At 35.1% G+C, this 21128-nt stretch overlaps 1 protein-coding gene across 1 annotated transcript in view; it reads left to right on the top strand.

Annotated features, from left to right (window-relative positions):
* Window positions 1-21128, top strand: part of LOC129219450 (glutamate receptor 1-like) — a 225786-nt gene that overhangs the window by 139360 nt on the left and 65298 nt on the right. The window contains exon 4 of the mRNA XM_054853845.1: window positions 14355-14605. Coding sequence (XP_054709820.1) covers window positions 14355-14605 — 251 coding nt within the window. The remainder of the gene's footprint in view (window positions 1-14354; window positions 14606-21128) is intronic.

The following is a 21128-nucleotide window of genomic DNA, read 5'->3' as shown; positions in this document are numbered from 1 at the left end:
GAGGAAGATAGAAAGACAAATGTTTGTTCGCGATTGAATTGAAAACTTGGATAAACAAAACATAGTATTTTGTTGGAAAAATAATTGGGATTTGTTCCTTAGTTTTAAGATTTAAAATAAGTAAATTGTCATTTATGAATCGTAAGTCAATTACTTTTAGCAACTTCTACCTTTAACTTTTTGAGGGGTGTATGTTCCTTCTTAGACCATACACCTAAAGTAGTCATTGCAAGTAAAAACCTTTTTTTACGTTTGATATTACGCTGAATTTACGGAGCCTTCGCTTCTGTTCTTGTAAAATGCAATTTACTAGGTACCGCGAAACGGGATGGTTTTGCCCACTGGGGTGACTTTGCCTGATTTTAATTCAAAGTTTCTTTTATTAAAAGTAGTACATCAAAATTCCACTTGGAGACGCTAAAATAGTGCAATGTCATCTCTTCTTTGTGTTGAATGTACGAGGAAGGGGCAGAATAATTCTGGATAAGTTATCAGTCAAACTAGTTGTTCGTTGTCTGTAAGGATATATAAGGAAATTTTAGTGAGTTCCGAATTACACCTGCGCTGTCCTCAAGGTAAAAACATTAAATACCTGGGTGGAAAACATGTCTATGAGTGCTACAGGAAAGCGAAATAATCAAAAAACTTTTGATGTGCGCTGATTAGGACATGGATATACGGCTCATTGCTAAAGATTACTTGTCTCAAGCTGGCAGAGTGCGTGTAAAGTTCAAGAATAATCTTCTTGGGGAAGATTGGTTTAAGTCAGTTTTGAACTGTTCTACAAAAAAGACCTCTCACAGAGTAAATATCAAAATATATCCCGATCAAGAGACGAATGGTGGTCCTGAATTTGTATCTTCTTATTTCGATAATCAGCATGAATTCTTGCTTACCGTTTCACCCAAAAACAACCTGAACTACGATGAAACTGGTCTCAGTGATGACCCGGGTTCCAAATTAATGATATTTCGACGTGGAGTGAAGTATCCTGAAAGCAGTATGAACAGCTCCAAAAGGAGTATATCTTTAATGCTAATACAGCGATTTTGCTAATACTATTGCTGGTGAACTTCTAACCGGCATTGTAGTGTATAAAACAAAATGATTTCCTCTGATTTTCCTGCAAATTTCAATGTTTATATTCCCCCAACAATAACCCCAACAATTTACGAACTACACTGTAAAAACGATTCAGAAACGTTCCTGGAAAATAATAGGCAGCTGATGTGCCCACTTTCTGCCAGTAACATATCTCGCAAAAACCAGGAAAGTTTTCCGCTAAAATTCAGTAACCTTCCTGAAAACTCCAGAAATCTTCCCGCTTAAAGCCATTGTGTCGCTGGAAGTTAAAAGTTACCTTGGGTTGGGATAATAGTACAGCTTGGCACCTTCCTTATTTTCAACACAGTGCCAAAACCAGTACTGCAAGAACTGTCAAAGCTAGGCTAGAATTCCAAGTAAGTATCAAGCACCTCACTTGCTCGCAATTCTTGCAAGGCTACGTAGTTCATACTTATTCGCTCCCTTTCGGAGTTGAATTAGCATGGACGAGCCGTAAACGAAGTGAAGCCGATACACCTTATAAATACTCTCAATTAATTTTTAAACTGCGAGCTAAAAATATTTTTTACAACAGAGAGGTCTGCATTCGTTCAACTTGTAGCAATTCAGGAAACTTTTTGTCAATGATACTTGATATTTCCAAGAAGTGGATAAAAACCATTAAAATCCCGAAAGGTTGCACGGAAATAGTCAGTAATGTTTCTGAATTTTTTTTTACAGTGTATGAACATTTTACTTAAAACTTAAATAAGTTGGCAAAAATATGTCACGTATTTCATGAAATTAAAAGGATCTCACCCATTCGTGATTTCGCGTCGCAGGCAAGGAATAATCCACAAAAAAGGAATAGTTTCACTTCACGATTGCAGAAGAGTAATTAATGCAGTTTATTCGCACACTGTTCATACAAATACACAATTAGCTCATTTGCCGTGAGTCACCTCGCAGGCGATCACTACGAGGAAATATCACCCGTACTGTTTAATTACACACTTCTGTTTATAAAACGCCATGATTTCACTAATACCAAACACACACACTGTAAAAACGATTCAGAAACGTTCCTAGAAAATAATAGGCAGCTGATGTGCCCAATTTCAACCAGTAACATTTCTTACAAAAACCAGGAACGTTTTCCGATACAAGTGAGTAACCTTCCTGAAATGCTGGGAAATATCCCCTGTTAAAGCCAGTCGTGAACCTTCTACAAAAATTAAATAGGTTTAACGTATTTGATTAGAGCCTTCCTGGTTTACCAAGAAAGCTGCGCGAATAATTGCAAGCAAGAACCAACCATATTTCTTGTCTGCAAGTCCTGCAGCTATCCAGTGACTTATTTGCTCCCATTGGGAGTTCAGTCAATCTGGACGGGCCGTGATCAAATTGAAGCCGATACACCTTATAAACATGCTCAGCCATTCTTTAAACTGGTAGCAAAAAATATCTTTCACACCAGTGAAATGTCTGCATTCGTGCATCTTTTAGCAATTCAGGAAACTTTTTTGCGAAGATACTTGATTTTGCGGGGAAATAGGTGAAAACCTCTGAAATCCCGAAACGTTCCACGCAGATAACCAGTAACGTTTCGGAATTTTTTTACAGTGCAGCCCACACGCACTTTCACTTTTACGCAGGCATAACTGCAGCGTACCATTTTCCCGGGCAAATTCGAAAAAGCCCAGCCAGACATTGCTTAGCCGCTGCGGGAATAAAATCCCCGCTAAAGAAATTTTGACGAACCCAGCTCACATCTTTTCAGCACGGGGGAAAATCATCGAATTCTCTCAAAAGTCGAGCAAAATACGTGGCATACAGGAAATTCGTTATTCTTGAAAACAAAACCGGTGACCGAAATGCACAAATCAGAACTCTTAGACAAGATAACACCATATTCGGCAGCATATGATACTAGAGAAAAAAAAAACTTCGCTTCAGACGGAGGTGGTACACTGTAAAAAAATTCCGAAACGTTTCTGGTTATTTCCGTGGAACGTCTAGGGATTTCACACGTTTTCACCTATTTCCCCATAAAAACAAGTATCTTCACAAAAAAGTTTCCTGAATTGCTACAAGTTGCACGCGTGCAGACTTTTAACTGTTGTGGAAAGTATTTTTGGCAACTAGTTTAAAGATTGAATGAACGTGTTTATTAAGTGCATCGCCATAAGGTTGCCTACAGTCTGTCCAGCTTGACTAAGCTCCCAATAAGACCGAATAAGTCAGTGGATAGCTACACTGTAAAAACGATTCAGAAACGTTCCTGAAAAATAATGGGCAGCTGATGTGCCCAATTTCTTCCAGTAACATATCTTGAAAAAACCAGTAACGCTTTCCGCTAAAAGTCAGTAACCTTTCTGAAATTAACCTTGAAACTTTATGAAGACGTGCGAAAACTGCCCTGTTAAAGCTAGTCATGTCTCTAGAACCTTCTAGAAAAATTAAGTAGCTTCTATACAATTGATTAGAACCTTCCTACTTTACCAAGAAGGCTCCATAAATAACAGAGCGACCACGGCTGAAGTTATGCAAGAAGGAACCAAGCATATCTCTTGCCTGCAATTCCTGCCCTGCAAAGCTGTAGCTATCCATTGACATTTTCGCTCTCATTGGGAGCTTAGTCAGTCTGGATAGACCGTAGGCACCTTTAGGCCGATACACTTAATAAACACGCTCATTGAATCTTTAAACTGGTTGCTAAAAATATTTTCCACAACAGTGACAATTCTGCACGCGTGCAACTTGTAGCGATTCAGGAAACTTTTTTGTGATGATACTTGTTTTTACGGGGAAATAGGTGAAAATGTGTGAAATCCCGAGACGTTCCACGGAAATATCCAGTAACGTTTCGGAATTTTTTTTACAGTGTACAGCTTTGCAAGGCAGGTATTGTAGACAAGATATATGCTTGGTTCCTCCTTGCATAGCTTTGGCTGTGGTCGCTCTGATTTTTATGGAGCCTTCTTGATAAATTAGGAAGGCTCTAATCACTAAACCTATTTAATTTTTCTAGAAGGTTTTAGAGACATGACTGGCTTTAACAGAGGAGGTTTCGCATTTCTTCAGAAAGGTTACTGACTTTTAGCGGAAAACGTTCCTGGTTTTTCCAAGATATGTTACTGGACGAAATTGGGCACATCAGCTGCCTATTATTTTCCAGGAACGTTTCTGAATCGTTTGTACAGTGTATGAAAAAAAAAGCTCCGCAGAGAAACAAAACAAAATCGCTTGCGCGAATTCTAAAATGAATGAAAGGAAAGGATTCTAATTTGGATTACACCACAGGGTCCTCTGCAGTCAAACCTTATCAGCAAAAATATTAATGGAGAACCAAGAGTGGTTATTTCAGGAGTATTGAAGTGTTTAACCACTCAGTTAAAATATTTGTTGAGATGCAGAGCATCCCACACTTGTAAAAGAAAATAAATAAATAGTGGAGAGTACCCGGAATTTTCTTTCATTTTCTTAAGTAATAGACAAGTACAACTTTAAAATGTTTGAGGCCCTTAAAATCGGTTATCCATGGCCAACAGCCCAATTGGTGTGTGTGGAAATTAAGTTCTGACAATGTATATAATACAATAAGAATAAAAACTCCATGTTTTATTTTTATTTGATCTATGGATGTAACTCAAACCCGTATCACGTATATTTCAATGTTATATCTAAGAAATGTGAGTTCTTGGGCAAAAACTGATGTCATATTTGAACACAGGGCACCAAATTCATAGGAAACCATTTCCAAATACCCGGGCACCAAAATGACTGTTCCCCTTTGTTATTATTGATAGGTGTAAACCTTCCGTTTCAAGGAGGTTTACGTACCCATAGGAGCAAAAAAAAAAATCCCAATATGAATTCGTGAGCATCAAGATACCTCTGTATCAAACTTGTCAAAGATCCGACGTTGACTAGCTTTGTAGTATAAGGAGAACCTCCTACATGGAGATTTCTCCCTCCACAGGTGACAACAAAACCTATGTGAAATCTTAGGTATCGAGAAACATCTGTGCCAAATTTTGCAAAGATGCGACGTAAAGTATAAAGGTTGTCATTTTTTTGTTTCTTAATATTTCTTGTTTTTCTTAAATATATAAATTAAATTGACTGTAAAATTATTTTTGTACGTTAAACCGCACCTTACAACTAAACAAATTTATCCAACCTTACATGAGGCTAAAATTTGAGAAATACTTAACTAAACAATTTTGTTTTAAAACTGATACTCATTAATCTTATTTCACGCGTTTTCTCTATATTTCTAGGTTTTTTTTTAATGAGTTTGATATTTTAATTGACTTCCACAGCACTAGTTATTTGATTTGGATTGCTGTTGCGTTGCATCCTAATCGACTCCAACTGCTGCAGGGGAGTCCTTTATACAGATAATAATAAATATAATTAAATATGCGTCAATGGATTTTTGATGTATATATTTTTCATGTAAAGAATAGCAATCCAGCTCAAGTAGTAGCCATGCATTTTTTACTTGATATATTATAAATATAAAACCACAGTTCGAATGTAAAATTCAGAGGAAAAAAGCGTAGCCTCATGCATAATAGAAAATCTTTCGCTCGGAAAATCCTTTAAAGTTCTGGAAGGAAATCGCAAGTAGTTCATGGTGGAAAACTTAACAATAGCAATCCATTGCTTCAAATTTGAGTTTTCCCAAGAGAAATTCACAGAACGAATTCGCTGAAATCGGGCTCAAAGATTTGTCCAGCCCAATTGAAAATGCCAAGAATTATTTGCCAATTTAAGAAACAATGTATTTAGTTCTAAACTTGCTTCCCGTGGCCATTTTTCTACGGCGAAAGAAAATTATATTTAACTCGCATAAATGATTTTTTCGAAAAACTTACTGTAAAATAAATTTACAATTGCACGCCAATTTTCAGTGCAAACAGTAAAACTCAATATTTGATTTAAAATAAATTTAAAAGTTTTCTAATTTTCAAAAATATTTTATTACGTAAGTAAGAAAATTTTACTGTTTCATAAATGATGGAATGTTGAATGTTATTCCGTATTAAATATTAAAATAAGTTTAAAAAATTATTTATTCATGAGTGCGTGATTTATTTAGTATTGATGTGTAGTAGAATACTGTCAACTTTATAACTTTTCATTAAATTATTCGAGAAAATATCCTCTTGATTTCAAAAATTTCTTTCTTTCCTTTAACTTGCGATTTTTACAAGAACGCCTTTTAAAATGCTCCTATGATTTGAAATCAATTCAATATCACTTGAACATTCAAAAAATGTCGATACGTTGTCTTACATCTTCGAAAAATCGTCGCCAGCTTGCCTTGCTACTAGAGATACTTCCATAAAACTATGTTTTCTTAATAAAATATCAATCAGTATCATTCCTAATGCATAATGGAATAAATGCTCATATATTTATTGTATTTTTAGGATTTTACGTCAAAAAAACTCACAAGATATAAGAATGAAATTATAAATTTCCAATGCCCGAATTCAATCAAGTGACCACAATTTGTGATTTGTATATCTTGTTTCTGCATTTCATTGGATTGCAATTCGTATTAAAATAATGTGTATTTATTTTTGAGGTTATAGTTTCGCAAAATCAGCACGTAGCCAAAGTAAAATCCAACATTATTATAAACCTGTAAAAGAAGAGTGAATGTTTTTTACATTCAGCATAAAAGAATTTCCCTCTAAATTGTTTAACTTCATAATGTAAAATTAATCTTTTGTCTCATAAGTAACGTGGACGTAAAATTCATTGCAAGTGTTCACCTAAAGTTGGTTACTTTCCTTTAAGTTATTATTTAATAACACTAGCATACATTAAAATATTTTTTAATTCAAACATTTTATTACGTTATTGTATTTAAAAACTTACTTAATCTGTAATTTTCAAAAACTTTCCGTAAAGAAAAATTATTTCAAGGGAAAAAAATGGGTTTTTACTCAAACAAAACCCCTTTTTTTTTTTTGAAGTGCACTGAGAGAAACTTTTACGCATTTGAATACTTTTGACGTTCAAAAGTGAAGACATGCATTTAGCTTAAGTACATTTCTTCGTAGCCTTTTCTAAGAATAAAAATCTTTAAAAACTACGCTTCATATATTTCACTTTAGCACTTTTCTTTCCAAAGAAACTTTCATATCCGTTATCTTTCACAAAAAAAGCTCTTCATATATCACGCTCTTTTAAAATGTGTTTTCTTCGGGCAAGTTTGAATGAAACTTTTTCCACCAAGAACAACAGTGATTTGAAATGAAAACCGACCATTCACAACATGTCTACGGTGCAGAAAAAAAATCACAAAAAAAAAAGCATCCCCATCTTTAAAAAGATAAAAGCAAATATTCTTAAGAAAACGGAAAAACCGAAATATACACTTCATACCATAACTTTAAAAATAAGCGTTACGTTTTAAAACTTAAATTTTGACCGAAATATTATGTATGTGCGTTTTAATGAAACCTTCATCCACTTGTAGAACAGTAATATTTCATTATGGTTGAGTATATTAATTAGCAGAAGATTCTTATTTACAAAAACCTTACTTTAGCAAAGTATAGTGAAGCAGTGTGCAAAATGAAATTTTCTAAAATATGTCATCATTATGATGATAGAATACGAAAACGAGCTGATGTGTGCATCACATAACTTCCTTTTACTCCAATTTAATGTTATTTCCACATTACTGGCAATTTTAATGTGATTCAATAGTTTACTCTCTAAATATCACCAACAGTGGCCAAATTGAAACAGATTTAAAAAAATAAGAAATAAAAATAGTCGCCAAATTTGTCGCCAAGTTGGCGACAAAACTTGGCGACCAAAAGACTGGCGATATATCGCCAAGTGTCTTCCAAATTATAACGACACTTGAGTTTACATCAAAAATAACTGATTTCTCCCCAAAAAGGGGCAAAAGACCCCTTTAGAAACACCCAAATGCAACTAAAAGGTGCACAACTAGACCCTACTAGGAGTCTACGTACCAAATTTCAACTTTCTAGGACTTACCGTTCTTTAGTTATGCGACAGATATACGCACATACGCATATCCGCACATACATACATACGTACATACAGACGTCGCGAGAAAATTCGTTGTAATTAACTCGGAAATCGTCATTATGGATATTTCGCGTGTCTATACGTTCTTAGGCATTTATTCACGTGTGGTCGAGTCGAAAAAAAAATCAATATTCTTTCGGTGGTAAGTAAAATGGAAATTCAGGTCTATTTTTGAGTGAAAATTTATTCGCGAATACAATACTTCCTTTTTTGTAAAAGAAAGTAAAAATAATAAAGAGTTATGTTTACTTTTGTGTAATGCATAAGCCAATGTTTTGTTTATTTATTTTTTAATGATTTTTTTTTTTTTTTGGAAAGTAGGTTCAACTACACTGTAAAACAATGCTGTAATTTTAAAGCAAATTTTGCTATAATGTTTACAATCACCGCAGCTGCATTCGTATCTGAAAACACTTATGCTGTGAGTGAATGTAAGGCGTTCAATTTCATTTATATAATAGCAAAAAAACTGATCGAGAAACGGTCTGACGTTACCAACAATTAAAATTATCGTCTGCTTTGAAATTATAAAACTAGATTTTAAAGGAAAAATAATAAAAGTTAAGGTTATCTCACGAAATAAAATATCGTCTATTTCGTAATCATAGTAATTTCATGAGAAATAAATGAAACTTTTTTTTTATAATTCAAAAAGAATAAAGGGTTTAGTTTTCTTTTTCTTTCCTTTTTTTTTTAAATATCGTCTGTGCTTTCTTGTAATTTGTATTAGCTGTTGTGAAACACGATGGATTGGCAAAATTCTGTTCCGTTACGTCAGTTCTGAAAATTACTTTTAGTCTACGTTTTTAAAAATTTCTCTGAAATTTTCAGAATTTAATTCATTAATACATGCTGCTGTCAACGTGTAAATATCGCGCTAGATGCTACTGTGAATTTAAAACTTATCTTCATGCTTGCCGATCGTATACCTCGCGTGTGATAATATCACACGCGAAGTTTATTTTTTGCGATCGCGATGATACATTTTAACAATATTTTCTAGCAATGTTGAGGAGCTGCAGCTTTAATTGCCGTGTAAAGGGTAGTAACTGCAAATTTTTCATTTTTCTTTTTTTTTCTTTTTTTTTTTGAGCAATCACGATTGCTTATTACTTTCATTTGACTGTTTTGATGTCCTATCATTTTATTTTCCCGCTAGCACCCTCTGCAGCATCACCGTCGACCGGCTCCTCACGATGCTGCTCCTATAGCGAAAACCGTCTCCAGGTTGCGTCAATATGCTACACACACGCGCATACATACACAACTACAGACACACACACAAATACATACACCTACACACATACACACACAAACACATACACACACTCAAACATATACATACACACACGCATACATACAGACACCTACACATACACACACCTGCACACAACTACCCACACACTCATCACACTCATGCCTGCACACAGACACAAACACATATGCCTACACACACATACACATTCCCCACCACAGCAAACACTCATACACACAACTACCCACACACTCATACCTGCACACAGACACAAACACACATGCCTACACACACACATACACATACCCCCTACACACAAACACACATACCCCCACACACATAAACACACATGCCTACACACACACACACACACTCGTGATTGCAAAAAAACATAATTTGAATTCAAGAGGTCAAAATTCAAATTTTTTTTTTTTTTTTTTTTTTTTTTTTTTTTTTTGCATTTTCGTCATCTATTGTAAGTTATCTCTATTGTACACGCTCGTTTATTTGGTTTCCGCTGAAAAAAAGCGCGAAAAAGATGTCTAATTCCAACGTTTCCCTATTGTTAGTATTGAACCCGAAACACGTTTTTTCAAATATCTCGAAAACTCATTTCTGTGGACAAAGTCGTTTCCCTGCACACGACAGTATACAGATTATGATTTCAAAAGGGAAATCCGTAGCATTGTAAAACGTTTGATGAGTTGCTATTTTCATGATTTTATGAACGGAATGGCTATTTAACTTTGTATATAGAATTCTGTATAAGTTTTAAACATTTCTCTCTTACACTGGAAAAAAAGTTCGAAACGTTTCTGGTTATTTCCGTGGAACGTCTAGGGATTTCACACATTTTCACCTATTTCTCCATAAAAACAAGTATCTTCACAAAAAAGTTTCCTGAATTGCTACAAGTTGCACGCGTGCAGACTTTTAACTGTTGTGGAAAGTATTTTTGGCAACCAGTTTAAAAATTGAATGAACGTGTTTATTAAGTGTATCGGCATAAGGTTGCCTGCAGCCTGTCCAGCTTGCCTAAGCTCTCAATGAGACCGAAGAAGTCAGTGTTAGCTACAGCCTTGCAAGGCAGGTATTGTAGCCAAGATATATGCTTGGTTCCTCCTTGTATAGCTTTGGCTGTGGTCGCTCTGATTTTTATGGAGCCTTCTTGATAAATTAGGAAGGTTCTAATCGCTAATCCTATTAAATTCTTCTAGAAGGTTCTAGAGACGTGACTAGCTTTAACAGAGGAGGTTTCGCATTTCTTCAGAAAGGTTACTGACTTTTAGCGGAAAGCGTTACTGGTTTTTCCAAGATATGTTACTGGACGAAATTGGGCACATCAGCTGCCTATTATTTTCCGGGAACGTTTCTGAATCGTTTGTACAGTGCATGTATATCTACTTTAGAGCCATACTAAACGTGTCCGAAAATTGATATTTTCAGATTATTACTGTAATGCTGAAATATCCTATTCCGCATTAAGTCATAGCAACGTAACTCGGTTTAAAAAACAAACACAAACCCTTTATGTTTATTTAAGAATGTTTTAAGAGTACAAGTCCTAACCATCGTACAGAGTAAACAAACGTATTTACGCTCTCCTGCAAAGTAGTGAAAATGTTACTTAAGTGAGTCTGGCTTTGAGGTACAGATATATTTTGGAACACGACAAATTTGACGGGTCACTTTATAGTAAGTAAATAATGATGGCCTCATCTGCGAGCAAGCAACATACGCTTGACAAGGTGGGTTAATTCGACTCTGATCGGATGAACTACTCCATCTATGGGCTGTAAATCTGTATCAATAAAATTTATAGTACTATTTTTAGCACAGGCGAAACGCTTCCTTTTTTTTTTTTTTTTTGATCATGCGCGGCAGTGTGCTTTAATATTCACAGCATTGTTTGATACAACACCTTGTTCAATTTACAGCAATGAGTTACACCACTGTCAGAAACAGCACCTTGTGAAATTTACAGCAAAAGTTGCTGACAGCCACGGTGCCAGTAACTTTTGCTGTAAAATGCATGCTTTTTTTTACCGTGCAGAATGAAATATTGACAGAAAATTAATAAAAATAAACTAATTACCCTAAGAAAATAACACATATCGCACCCCCGATGCGGCTTATAACTGAAAAAAAAGTGGAAGGGGCAGTAGAATTAAATATATTTATATGAACTCCAGTAAACTCTCGATTATCCATGGGCAATTTTTCCGCGGTATTTTATATTTTCCAAAAAAAAAAATCGACAATGATACAAACAAGTACAGAAAAGATTTATTTTTTCTTTTTATAAATTTTTAATGCTAAATTTTTGACACCACCACCTTTTTTCTTACACATCTTTACAGATGACTTTTAATTTTTTTAGTCCCCAACCTTTCAGCTCTATTTATCTCTTGGAATGGAATCATAAAAAAGTTAAAATGCTTTCTGTAATCCTCAGCAACTCTTCAAATTAAAAGAAATTTCAATGAAATCGTATAAAAAAAATTCTGTAATAAAATTAATACCGATACAAACTGATGTTTTTTTTTTTTTTTTTTCAACCAACATTTTTTTTTTCTTATTTTTGAAGTAAAACTGAATTAGTTTCTGTGCGTTTTGTTTCCATTTCTGAGTTTGGAGAATAATTGAATTTGCAAATTGCATGTTAGTTTAAAAAAAAAAAGTTTCTAAAAATGCTTTACAGCGTTGTGTTTGTTAAATGGTAAATTTTAATAAACATTAAAAGGCACTTTGAATATTTGTAAAGTTTTCTTTTGAATTCTTCAGAATGTGTATAAGTGAATACGTGAGAAATTGTTTTAAAAATGGAATGTCAATTTGCATTAAACATTACGCGAGGAAAATAATTTATCAACAAATATTGTTATTACTAATGTTTGAAGTAATAACTAGAGTTAAATTATTTAAACTAGTTTTGAAAATTTCAGCAAGTTTATTGATTGCAATCTTTCTAGATTTATTTTTGAGCCATCACGATTGCTTATTGTTCTCATTTGACCGTTTTTGGCGTCCGTGCTTTTTTCAACTTGGACCAGAAGCCTTTGCAGCACCACCGCCCACCGTCCTCTGCCGGCGCGGCGCGGCTGCTCCGGTTTTGAGCTATCCGATCTCCTGGTCGGAGGCGTCCATGTCCTACACACACGCACGTTCACACACATACAAACACACGACTTCCCACACATACACTCACACACGCCTACGTGCATACACACAGGTCTACACACACATACAACTATACGCACGTAACCGCCCAGGAGGAGAGGCAGGCTTGGGGGGGGGGACAGGAGCCGTTTCTAGAAACAATAACTCCAATGAGTAGGGTCCTGTCTCAGTTCGTGATTGCGAAAAACATAATTTGGATTCAAAATTTCAGAATTCAAATTAATTTTCTTTTTTTTTTTTAATTTCTTTTGTTTTTTGTTAATTCAAAAAATTGGTATTTTACCTGATCTTTCCTCAATGTAAAACACAAACTGCCAGAAAAATTTAAACCAAAAACTTTTTTTTTTTTTTTTTGTTAATCTTATAGTTATTGTTAGCTAGCTCATTGCACGATTAAATTTGAAGCCCTGCATTGAAAACGCCTTTTTTTAACGTCTCGTTAACCTTTAAAAAAAACTTCGAATTTTAACTAATGTTTTATTTTTAGACACATTTTAGTCGTTTTCATCGCTGTGACCCTACTTTTACTTCAAAAGTCACTCTGTACGTTGACCTCAGTTTCTAGCTTTGTTGTCTACAATTGTAACAGTACCATAAAAGTAGAAAATTAATTATTTAAAATTATTGAATAAGTGTTACACTTAACATATGTACATTACTTACTTTCGTACGTATAAACTCTTGCATGAAAAATAAAAAAAATATATTGAACTAATCAAAACTTCATTCATTATTTTCTTTATTCACGCAAACTTTTGCTGCATTAAGATTTTCGACCTGGTAGCACAGGTTACACAGGTAGCACAATTCGTTTCATAAACGTTTCAATGATTGTGAACGTTGTGCCAACTATTGTAAAACGTTTATGAAATGTTTGAATGTTTCACGTGCTGCCTGGGTAAAAGTTGCCTGTAATATCTCACTCTTCTTCAGAAGACATTTAAAATGAAATAAGAAAAAGAAAACCATTGCCAAATTTAATTTCTGTGGTAATTTTATGAATATGGTAAAATTATAAAGAGTTCAAGAAGTTATCACAAGCAATAATGATGTAATAATGTGCTTATAAACATCTAGCCATCTGTGCTTATATACATCTAGCCACTGTAAAAAAAAATTCCGAAACATTCCCGAGTGTTTCCGTGTAACCTTTCGGCATTGCAATGGTTTTCATCCACTTCCTGGAAATATCAAGTATCATTGTCCAAAAGTTTCCTGAATTGCATCAAGTTGTCCAAACTTCTCTCTGTTGTAAAAAATATTTTTAGCTCCCAGTTTAAAGATTAACTAAGCGTATTTATAAGGTGTATCGGCTTCCTTTCGGTTATGGCTCGTCCATGCTGATTAAACTCCCAAAGGGAGCAAATAAGTATGGACTAAGTAGCTTTGCTAAAATTTCAATCAAGCAAGATGCTTAATACTTGCAATTCTGGCTTAGCTTTGACCATTTTTGCAATACTGCTTTTGCAACTGGTTTGATTAATTAGGCAGGTGCCAAGCTGTTATATTATCACTAGCTAAGATTACTCTGAAGTTCCGGTGACACGATTGGCTTTGAATGAGGAGATTTCTGGGTTTTTCAGGAATGTTACTGAATTTTATCGGAAAACGGTCCTGGTTTTTGCGAGATATGTTACTGGCAACTTTTGGGCACATCAGCTGCCTATTATTTTCCAGAAACGTTTCTGAATCGTTTTTACAATGTAAGGTGGACATTATCTCTTTAATATCATTTATGTTTTCTAGCATTGCACTATTTAATAATAAAAAAGGTTTTTATTTTTTATAGGGCTACTAAAGCTTCAACAAATATTCCACCTTACTTCAGACAAATACAAACTTGAAATGCGAGTAGTTAGGAGAATCAGCAATGCTACAGATGCTAGTGATTTTTTAAGAAGACTGGAGGAGCAAGATAGAAGAAATATGAAATATGTGATACTGGATTGTGATCCTGAAACTGCAAAAGCAGTAGTAGATCACCATATTAGAGACACATATATGAACCGAAGAAATTATCATTTTCTCGTAACTAGTTTGGTAAGTAAATTTTTAGTCGGGGGGCTACGGGGGAAGAAACTGCATTTTGTGATAAAATTTTGAAACTTGGCATGTTTGTAGACATTGTATATACAAATATTTTAGGAAGGGGAGGCATTCCAAAATCCCCCCCAAAACCCCCCTAGCAGCCGTTTTTGGTCCAAAACCAAAAATGGCGATTAAAAAAAAAACAAATTATTATAATTTTTTAAATCATTGGTTGTATCACTCCATAGATGTTAATTATATTTTTTACCGTTTAAAGCTCCATTAAACGCCTAATTTGGGAAATAACGTCACAAAAAGTTTTTTTTTTTTTTTAATCGATATTTCTAAATTATAAATTATCAGACGTGAATTTTCCACTCTCATAACATAATTACTGGTTTCTGAATTTAAAGATACATTAAATTAGGGTTGTATTGAAGTAGGGTTCCAGTTATCCGAACTCTAATTGCCCGAACTGTCCAATTATCCGGCCATGATGCACCTCGTTTTTTATGACTGAGCCCGCAGAATCGAAACTATTTCCAAAGGTTATAAGAGAATGAAGACTTGAAGGAAAGTGGGTGAAATTAATGGCAATACAGCATATTTCTAATAGTAAGAAATTTAAAGTTTAACTTTTAAATTTCTTCTTCTTATTACTATTATTACTATTGTTGCTGTTGTTAATTCTCTGTCACCCGATTGATCACTAGTAAGCTTTTACTCATTTTATGAGAAAAAAAACATACCTGAAGTGTATAATAAAACGTCTGTAACTACTTCTTACAAAAAGATTCACATCGATGCAATTTTGACACTGTTGACAGAGAAGTTTTTATAACTTAGAAATCTGAGAAAGAAAGCACCGTCCCCCAATGTTCAAATTTTGGAGCACCGTATTAAAGCTGGGGCTTTTAGTGTTAATGTTGAATAGATCACAGTTTTCAACGAACTTTATTACTGAAACTTTGAAGGAGTTGATTCTGTGTTCTTTTCGCATTTTATCGCTATACTAAACGATGTACATATACATTTTAGTAACTATGCTCGATGGTAACCCGTTTTCGTAAAAGATCTTCTTTAATCCACAAACTTTCCAGGCGTACACAAACGCATTGAAGAAGGAATGTTTGTTGAAAGAAAGACAATGAACGTGTCTTCTATAATTAAATTGGACCATGCTTACAAGCAAACCAATGCAGTTGTGAAAGGAAACGGGGGTGTAATTGGTCTATCACAGATCCAACTGCGTTAAGAAGATGGACGTTGGTTGGTCTTAAAGTTATCGATTTAGTTAAACATTTTGAAAAAGTTACACCTCGACTCGTTTAAAGAAACGCTGTATATGCGCAATGAAGAAATGTTAAGTTTCCGAAGCCTGTTGTTATGAAAGGTCTTGATGAGTCAGGCTTTGAAGAGAAACAGATGAACATGGAAATCCATTTTTAGAAACATCGAAAGAATTGTTCTCATTAGAGACGAATATAGCAGTAGACAAAGAATATGTGGAGCAGCTCATGAAGATTGGGAAAGTTGGGAAAAAAACAGTTACAACAAATTCATAGAGAAAAGAATTGTGACTCAAAAGTCACTTCATATTCACGGGTAGAAAAAAAAAACCTTTTTAGTCTTTCATTTTTGCAGAAAAACCAGTAAATCTGTTTAATGAAAAGATTAAAATTCGATGCTGATTCATTTTCAAAGCTTTTCATTATTTGCAATACTGTACATTTAAACCTGGATGAATTTCTCCTCTATGAAAATCAACCTCACCCTCCAGCGATTTCAATAAATGAAGCTCTTTGAACGGGAAATAAGTCTAGTCATTAACATTCCTGCTCAATGAATTAAGTAATAGTATTCCTACTGATGAAGACTACTCGAGAAAAGACGAAAACGAGTTGAGAAGGGTTGCTGAAGATAAAAATGATGAATGCCAACTTTTTTTTTTTTTTTAGACTAAGTGCAGAGATACATTATGGTGCTATTGTCTATGATGGTTCTTTCATTGTTCACATGAAACGACTAAGGACCGAAATTTTTTTGTTGGAGTATCTGAAGTCTATTTAGGATACAGATGCAAGACATATAAGAGGAACAGGAGAAAGATATCATTTTGGAGAAAATGGTTTGCTTCCTGAGAACTGGATCAGTTTCCTCCGGAATGCAGATAAGAAGACAAAGTTGTTTTTCATGATTTTACTGCCTATACCATCTTGTTTTGCTCTTAATGATTCGACAGTGATTTTCATTGAATACAACAGCTCTAGCTCCATCAAATCACGAGAAAGCTGATTGTAGGATCTTGGTACATGTTGCAAAAAGAGGATATAGAAGCATATGAGTAAGAACTGTTGGCCCCCGCTGTCATTTTAGACATATCATACTTCCATGAGCGGTACAAAAAAGGGAGAAAGAAGATGGAGCTTAAATTTGTAGCTTGAAAACACTTTTGACCATTACTATTCCAAGATTTTGCTCACAAATTTGGTCAGCAAAAAGCAGTTGCTCAAAGAGGGTTCCACTCATTCTCAGGATGTGACACGGCCTCTTTTTTTGCAGGTCGGGGAAAAGTGACGATGTGGAAAAGATGGAAAGACTATCTTGATTGGGTGCATTTTTATACCTATCCCAACCTAAAAAAAAAAAAAAAGCATACCTGATTAAAAATTTCAATTATCTGAGTGAATCTTTGCTACTCGTCTTCATGTATCTTCCGTCCGTAAATGAAGCTAGAAAATGTTTTTCCACCAGCAAACAAAGATGAATGATGAAGTAATCACCCACAGTTAAAGAAAGCCCTTAGGCAACTTATATTTAATGCTTATCAAGGTAGATATCAATGAGGCAGTATGCTTAAAAATTAAGCATGAACTTAAATTCATGATTGGGGTTTACAGTAATTGATGAGAAGCATGTTCTTGTTTGTTTGAGTTTGCCCGCAGTTTCAAGTGTTTAAAGCGAATTTATGTTACGCAAGTGTAAAAAACAACTACTCTTAAATAACTTGTGGGTGCTTCAAAAATAAACTTATCTGCACATCGATGTGTAAATACTGCAATGGAAAATGCCATGTACCTGTGTAAATTACTAGTAAATTCAATCGTTTTAAATTACCTCCTGTATAATAGTATAACCATTGTACGTATCACTTACTCAGACTTTTTTTGTAGTTTTAGTTGTAGTTTTTGTAATAGTGAGTTATATTTCAATAAATAATAATTTTATTAATAATAACAATATTGTTAGCTTTATTAACATAGCACTCAACTTTTTATTGCAGTAATTAATGTTAGTCCTCTTACATCGTTTAAGACATACAACAAATGTTTCACATTGTCTAATGAGAAAAGAAAAAACTTAAAATTTGTTTTAAAGCTTTTAATAATTAAGTTTTGGAGTTCTATGAACAAAATATCCGTGCCCCCCCCCCCCTCTTCTCATTTTTAGCAACCAGTTTAAAAATTGAATGAGCGTGTTTATTAAGTGTATCGGCCTAAGCTTGCTTACGGCCTGTCCAGATTGACTAAACTCCCAATGAGAGCGAAAATGTCAATAGATAGCTACAGCTTTGCAAGGCAGGAATTGCGGTTAAGAGATATGCTTGGTTCCTTCTTGCATAGCTTTGGCCGTGATCGCTCTGATTTTTATGGAGCCTTCTTGGTAAATTGGGAAGGTTCTAATCAATTACACTAAACCTACTTAATTTTTCTAGAAGGTTCTAGAGACATGACTGTCTTTGACAGTGCAGATTTCGCACGTCTTCATAAAGTTTCAAGGTTAATTTCAGAAAGGTTACGGACTTTTAGAAGAAAGCGTTCCTGATTTTTCCAAGATATGTTACTGGAAGAAATTTGGCACATCAGCTGCCCATTATTTTCCAGGATCGTTTCTGAATCGTTTTTACAGTGTAATGCTTTTCCGTCACCAATAGTGAATAGGCTTTGCATTTGGAAAAGTCTTTTTCATAATCAAGGGCGTGCGCACGGGGGTCACCAGGGGTACCGCGGTAATCCCCATTAGTTCAAGAAAAAAAAACGACGCTATTAAAAACCTCAGAGCACCATAATGTTTTGCTGTAATGTGCGGACTGAAATGAGACTGAAGCGGCTGTAGCTGACTGGCAAGGAAACTTCTCATAACCAGTTTCTACATTACACTGTAAAAAAATTCCGAAACGTTACTGGTTATCTTCGTGGAACGTTTCGGGATTTCAGAGATTTTCACCTATTTCCCCGCAAAATCAAGTATCTTCGCAAAAAAGTTTCCTGAATTGCTAAAAGATGCACGAATGCAGACATTTCACTAGTGTGAAAGATATTTTTTGTTACTGGTTTAAAGAATGACTGAGCATGTTTATAAGGTGTATCGGCTTTAACTTGATCACGGTCCGTCCAGATTGACTGAGCTCCCAATGGGAGCAAATAAGTCACTGGATAGCTGCAGCTTTGCGGGGCAGGAATTGCAGGCAAAAAATACGGTTGGTTCATGCTTGCAATTATTCGCGCAGCCACGGTCGCGGTAATGCTTCTGGACCTTTCTTGGTAAACCAGGAAGGTTCTAGTCAAATACAGTAAACTTATTTAATTTTTGTAGAAGGTTCACGACTGGCTTTACCAGGGGATATTTCCCAGCATTTCAGGAAGGTTACTCACTTGTATCGGAAAACGTTCCTGGTTTTTGTAAGAAATATTACTGGTTGAAATTGGGCACATCAGCTGCCTATTATTTTCCGGGAACGTTTCTGAATCGTTTTTTACAGTGTACACACCCAGCCTTCATCATTGCTTATGCATACGCATTTCATGTATGTTGCATTACAGTAGACCCTCGTTTTACGCGGGGGTTACGTTCCACGGAACTGCCGCGTAAATCGAAACCTTGTTAATTGAGACCTAACAGTAGTGTTAATATAGGGGTTCGGTTCCGTAGATAGAACGAGCTGTGCATCACATGACTTCCTTTTACTCCAATATATTGTCATTTTCCCATTATTGGCAATTTTGATGTGATTCAATAGTTTACTCTCTAAATATCACCAACAGTGGCCAAATTAAAGTAAGATATAAAAAAAAATCGCCAAATTTTTCTCCAAGTTAGAGACAAAACTTGCCGACCAAAAGACTGGCGATCTATCTCCAAGTGTCTGCCAAATTATAACACCACTTGAGTTTACATCGAAATTAACAATGATTTCCCCCTCAAAAGGGGCAAAAAACCCTTTTAGAAATACCCGAATGCAACTAAAAAGAGAGGTGCACAACTACACTGTAAAAATGATTCAGAAACGTTCCTGGAAAATAATGGGCAGCTGATGTGCCCAATTTCTTCCAGTACCATGTCCAGGAAACATCAGGAGCGCTTTCCGCTAAAAGTCAGTAATCTTTCTGAAATTAACCTTGAAACTTTATGAAGAAGTGCGAAATCTTTCCTGTTAAAGTCAGTCATGTCGCTCGAATCTTCTCGAAAAATTAAGTAGGTTTAGTGTAATTGATTAGTACCTTCCTAATTTATCAAGAAGGACTCCATAAAAAGCAGAGCGACCACGGCCAAGGCTATGCAAGAAGGAACCAAGCCTATCTCTTGTCTGCAACTCCTGTCTTGCAAAGCTGTAGCTATCCATTGGCATTTTTGCTCTCATTGAGAGCTTAGTCAATCTGGACAGGCCGTAAGCAATCTTAGGCCGATACACCTAATAAACACGCTCATTCAATCTTTAAACTGGTTGCTAAAAATATTTTCCGCAGCAGTGAAAAGTCTGAACGCGTGCAACTTGTAGCGATTCAGGAAACTTTTTTGTGAAGATACTTGTTTTTACGGGAAATAGGTGAAAACGTGTGAAATCCCGAGACGTTCCACGGAAATAACCAGTAACGTTTCGGAATGTTTTTACAGTGTAGACTCCACTAGGAGTCTACGTACCGAATTTCAACTTTCTAGGACATACCGTTCTTGAGTTATGCGACATACATCCGATACGCACATACATACATGCGTACATACAGACGTTACGAGAAAACTCGTTGTAATTATCTCGGGAATCGTCAAAATGGAAATTAAGGTCGATTTTTGAGTGACATTTTTTTTTGCGAATACAATACTTCCTTTTTTGTAAAAGAAAGTAAAAAGCTACTTCATTCTAGTGATGTCTAATTGTATAATAAGTTTAATGTGTACTTTTATCAATTTTTATGCACAACATGCATAAAGAAAACATAAATTAATTTCGTGTTCTGGGGGGGGGGGGGTTATAAAGAGGACCTGGCAGTGATAGTCTTTTGACAGTTTTTAAGAATTTTTCTCTGTAATTCTTTGCAGAGCATGAACGCATCCCTTACCATTCCATTATTTTCATGATAGAATCTTCCTTCACTAACAAATCAGAAAGATCATTTCTATTGTCCAGGAATGGCTCAAAATTTTCAATGTGAACGTTTTTGGTTGTGTCACCGATGTCGGTATCCTCGTTGGTTATGGACTCCTTTGTCACTCCTAAAAGCTCTTCTTCCAGTGAGTTCTTAACTGCGTCAGTCTC

Source organism: Uloborus diversus, chromosome 3, assembly GCF_026930045.1.
Source record: "Uloborus diversus isolate 005 chromosome 3, Udiv.v.3.1, whole genome shotgun sequence".
Taxonomy (NCBI): domain Eukaryota; kingdom Metazoa; phylum Arthropoda; class Arachnida; order Araneae; family Uloboridae; genus Uloborus; species Uloborus diversus.
This window is presented reverse-complemented; position numbering and strand designations above follow the sequence as displayed.